General features: G+C 38.8%; 1 protein-coding gene across 1 annotated transcript in view; it reads left to right on the plus strand.

The window, feature by feature from the left end:
* Nupl2 (nucleoporin like 2) overlaps positions 1-5,041 on the plus strand; it is a 46,044-nt gene that overhangs the window by 7,614 nt on the left and 33,389 nt on the right. Inside the window, exon 2 of the mRNA XM_023709851.1 lies at positions 4,609-4,838. Within this exon, the coding sequence (XP_023565619.1) occupies positions 4,609-4,838 (230 nt within the window). The remainder of the gene's footprint in view (positions 1-4,608; positions 4,839-5,041) is intronic.

Raw genomic sequence — 5,041 nt, forward strand, 5'->3', positions numbered from 1 at the left:
TGTACAGCTAAATAAAGGTTAATAGAACTTAATAGTACTAATGATAATGGTGGTGAAGAAGGGGGAAATTAAAGAAGTGAAATCTGAAAAATAAAAGGAAGTTGAGAAAGAAGTGAGATTAGGAATCCAATTAATGAGTTAAAAAATTGAATTAGATACAAGTAGCAAAGCAACAAAGAAAAAAGGAAAAAAGAAAGTAAATTTAAAAAGAATAAATTTAGAAAAGAAAACCACAACTCCTCCCCACCCCCCCGCAAAACAAAAAACAAAAAACAAAAAAAAAAAAAAAAAACCAATGAAAAAAAGATACAAGTCAAAAAATTTCCTCTGTGTTTGAATGAGTGGTTTCTTTCTAGGATCTACAATAATGGAATCTACCAGATATTGGGATGGGAGGTGGTCATGAGCCACTACTAAACCCTGATTTGTTTTCACATTCATTTTTGTTTGTGAATCCTGAGTCCTGCCTTGCCTTTCCTTCTGATATAGTCAGTCAGTGATATCTGCCTAGGGCTTTATTCACATCAGCTCCTCCCAGCTCCTCTGCCTAGGGCTTTGTTCACACTAGCTGGTGTGAATAGGGCTCCCTTTGAGTGCCCAAGTCTCTTCTTTTTGCATCTAGCTTTATGACCAATGAAGTGCTCCCCTACTCCAGAGGGCTTTCTATCTGTATGCCCCAGGGTGTGGCAACCATTCACGTTGAGGCTTATCCCTAATTACATTAGCAGATGGGGAAAGCAAACAGACCACTGAACTCTTAAGTTGATATAGGTAGTGATGTAGGGTGGTCAAGCAGTACATTGGACTTAATGCCAGCACTTTGAGATCTAGCTTTCTCCAAAGGCCACACAGAACCATCATGGCTTCTTACCGCAGAGGGCTAGTCCCCTGGGTCATTCCAGGTGTGAGCTTAAACTCCTCAGAGGGTCTATGTTTTTAGCCTATGTCTTCTCTCTGACTGTCTCTTATGGCCATCTTCCTCCCAGTGACTAATAGGATAACCTCAGAAATCCTGAAACGTAGTTTGGTGGCCTTTGATTCTTCAGATAGCTCAGTTTTAATAGCACCTTCCCAGAGTGATTTCTTATTTATCACTCAAATATGGTGGAAGCTGCAGTGTGAATCTTTTCCAACTCTAGCCTGCTATGTGAAAGGAGCTGTGTTCAGCATAAAACCCCACAGTGTTTTTACGGTTTACAGTAGCCTTGGGCTTTTCTTTATGCTGTCACCGTTGGTTCAGTCCCTTGGTTTACCTTTGTTTGTGGAGACAGGCTTCTCTCCCCCTAGGAGCCGAGGTTTACATTCTAGACTGTTTCCTTTTTCAACATCATGTTCAGTTTCACTGTAGTTTTAGTTTTCAGCTTTACCTTAATTTCTGGATATCTGCTTCTTTTTTTCCATACTAAGTTATTTTCCAGGTATTTCAATTCCAAGTCCCAGTCAGGCTGTATTTTGCTGCCAGTCTTTACACCACCATTTTTATTTTATTCTCTATTATTAATTACTAATTCCTCTATAGAAGGATCTTGCTTGGTACTTTTCCCCTTTTCAAACAGCTATCAAGGTTTCAGAAATTGCTGATTCAGGACAGGCCCCTTCCAAGACCATATCAACCTGGAAAAGCCAACCTCTGGGAGATTTGAAATTCCGATTCACACAAATTTCAGTTAAGTAAATACCACATCATCCCTGCCTGCCTTCCAACTGAAGGCTGCATACACATTGTATATTCTCCTCTTAATCAGAACCTTTATTATAATTATGCTTCTGCTCATTTGTGCTTCCAGAGGATATGGGCTCATCTTGTGATGCCTATTCATTCCCTGTGCCCTCCTGTGACTGTGTTTTATCTTTTGCTTCTGATGGACTTGGGGAAAATGCTCATAACTATTATGATTTTTGTTCTTCTGATCTTTTATTTGGGCCATGTCTCACCAGTGGTCTCCTAAACCTTATTTCTTCCCTCTTCCATCCACTTCTGTATGATCCTGTGTCCTCCTGATCCAGCTTTAGGAAACTTGACTGATGCTCTAGGCCTATAGTCAGCAAGCGTGGGGACCCTGACTCCCTGTCCTCAACACTCAGCAAGTAGCCAGAATGACAGAGTGTCCAAAATAATTTTAGGATCCCATCTTGTAAGAAGAGAAGTGTTGGGCAGAAAGTCATTAGTAGACCTAGAGACAGGTAGCTGGGGACTATTATAAAACCAAAGATGAGATTTTTTTTTTTTTCCCCTTCACCATCTTAGTCATTAGCTATAGATAAAATCCACACAAGCATATTGTTTCAAAATTCAACCCAAGAGAATCTAACATCCTCTGAGCATGCTGATAAGGGCTAGGAATTATACATGGTCAGGCTAGGCATTGGAAAAACTTCAGTGTCTCAAACCAAATGGAAACATTTACTGAACAACTAAGCAGGACCTACTTCTGAAAGAAAGATACTTTTTGAAAGATCTAGTTAGTCATATAACATTCAATACAGCTGCAGTCTTGATGCCTACACCTTCATGCTTGAAGCTAAATTCTCTCTCCAGCTCTCTGGAAATCTGTTTGCAATAAACTCTGCCTATACACTGTATGATGACCGACATGTGTCTGAATCTTTTGTCAGATACACAAAAGAGTCCAGGTGTGTTGCCAGTTCCTTACATTGACTGACTGGACCTCACTTCAGTCATTGGGAAGCCTCAGGATGTGGCTTCCCAATATTATCACAGGAAAATACACATACTTTAAAATTTTGGGGTAACTTTGGGAGGATAGGATGCCCAGGTTGTGGGTTACAGTGGAAAGAGATCTGGGTACAACAGATCTCAATGTCCATGAGCCTAGGACATTACCAAAGCATTCATCTTCAAGGAGAAAACAAATCAAACCTGAAAGAAATGACAACACAAAGATTTAAAGATCAGGTAAATAATTAGGTTTTATTTTTCTAGGATTGCGACTTAGCACTTTAAGGTACCATGGGGTTCTGTCCCTTTTCCCTTCTCTCTCAGAACTATTCATCTGACCATTGAATTGCATGGTGGTCTCATGTCTACACTTGTAGAAGATGGGCCTTTTGTGCATCTATAGTTGCTTAAGTGAAATATTCAAACCAAAAATTAGGACTTAGCCAGGCATGGTGGCTCAAACCTGTAGTCCCAGCACTTGGGAGGCTGCTGAGGCAGCAGGATTGCTATGAGTTCAGGGCCAGCCTAGACTACATAGCAAGACCTTGACTCAAAAAAAAAAAGTTGGACTCAGAATCTGATACCCATGAATGTTTTCAGGGTTAGCAAAACAAATATTTGACAACAAACATAATATTTGACAGTCCTTAGACACTTGTTGTAAATGTCATTATCAGAAGTTAAACATTGACTGGATAGATTTATGCATGAAAAGATTGTAAATAAAACTTGGTATATGAGGGCCAGCCAAATAGCTCAGCGGATTAAAGTGCCTGCAAACAGGCACAGGGACTGGAGTTCGATCCCCTGCTGTGCCGGCCCCGCCCCCAGGGCACACTGAGACAGTGATTGGAGACTGGGCATGATGGCATGTGCCTGTAATTCCAGCTCTTGGGAGGCTGTAAAGAGGCGGATCACTATGAGTCCGATCTAGTAGTGAGACCCTGAACACCCTGTAGGCCCTTCCCTAAAATACAAAACAAAACAAAACAAAACAAAAAAACTTGTACATGAAAAAACATAGTTAGGTTCCAAAAACAACAAGGTCAAAAACTGTGAAGGCCAAATGCAACATAGAAGAAGGTAGTGAGTTTCTACAGTTGTAAGGATTTGGAATTTCATGAATTCCTGCTTCAGGGATATGGCCCAGCAGTCTTCTCCCTTTTGAGATTATCAAGTAGCTTAGAGTTGGGGATAAACTTTCATAGTTGGGCATAGCTCTTGTCTAAATCAGAAACAAGATGAATTACCTTTAATCTTAGTCCTACCTAAGAAGTGAAAAGTTTGAAGACAACACAGACAGGAAAGTCTTTTTGGATCATTTTGATATTTTTAAAGTATTAGAAATCTATTAAGACTTCATATACTATGTTCACGTATCAACTACCTCTGTAATCTATGACAACATGTAGATGTTATCAGAGGGAAGACTGAAGCAAATAAACTTAAATATCTACTCAAAGACAGAAGGTAAAATTTAATCTTGCTGCTTAATTCATGGTCCATTTTTTTAAAGCATTTACTGCTATATAGGGCCCAGTTAGGAACAAAGAATTATATTATCTCTTTATCCTGAAAGAGTTTATAATTTAAAATGTTCTGTATCCATTTTACTATCAAGCAGTTGTTTCTTTAATGAACTTACGTCAGCTAAGGTAATATATTTTTATTTTTCTACGGATTAATGGTTCTATGACTCTATAAAAAAAAAAACATATTATGTGATTTTAAAAAATAAAATTTTTTATTATGTGATTTGTTGACATTGTGCCTAACAATATAAAGTAGAAATGAAGAGGTTATTTTAACTTGGTAGAAACATGCTTTTTAAGCCTTGTATAATTTCTGGACTTAATAGGACTATATAATGAACTTTAAGATTTAAAAGAAATTATCAATAAAATTGTACTTTTACTTTATTATTTTAGGCAGTAACAGGAGTGAAGGAAATGCCACCAGTCAGAAATATTCTAGTATCATCCAGCCATCCAGTTTCTTCAAATCCACACCATGGGGTGGCAGTAGAGATCGAGAGAAGCCATCTTTCAATTCTTTTGATTCTAAAGTTTCAACTACCAGGAACACAAGTTTTGGATTATCTCAGAACCCGTTTGCTTCACCTAGCTCTGAAGAGCAGAAAGATGAAAAGAAGCTTCTGTAAGGAAAATCATTACCTATTTGCTTGATTTTTTTTTTTTTTTTTCCCAAAAGCACCTTTTAGTATTTCTCTAAAAATAAGTAGTAAAAACTCAGAGTAAATAAAGACGGAAAGAGTCCTAGCCCAGGTCTGGTGAGTGTGTGGAGAGCTTCCTGCTAACCTGCGCCGGCGGGACCAGTCCCAGCCCAGGCACAGCATGGTCC

Source organism: Octodon degus, unplaced genomic scaffold (genome assembly GCF_000260255.1).
Source record: "Octodon degus isolate 3935 unplaced genomic scaffold, OctDeg1.0 scaffold00015, whole genome shotgun sequence".
NCBI classification, from domain to species: domain Eukaryota; kingdom Metazoa; phylum Chordata; class Mammalia; order Rodentia; family Octodontidae; genus Octodon; species Octodon degus.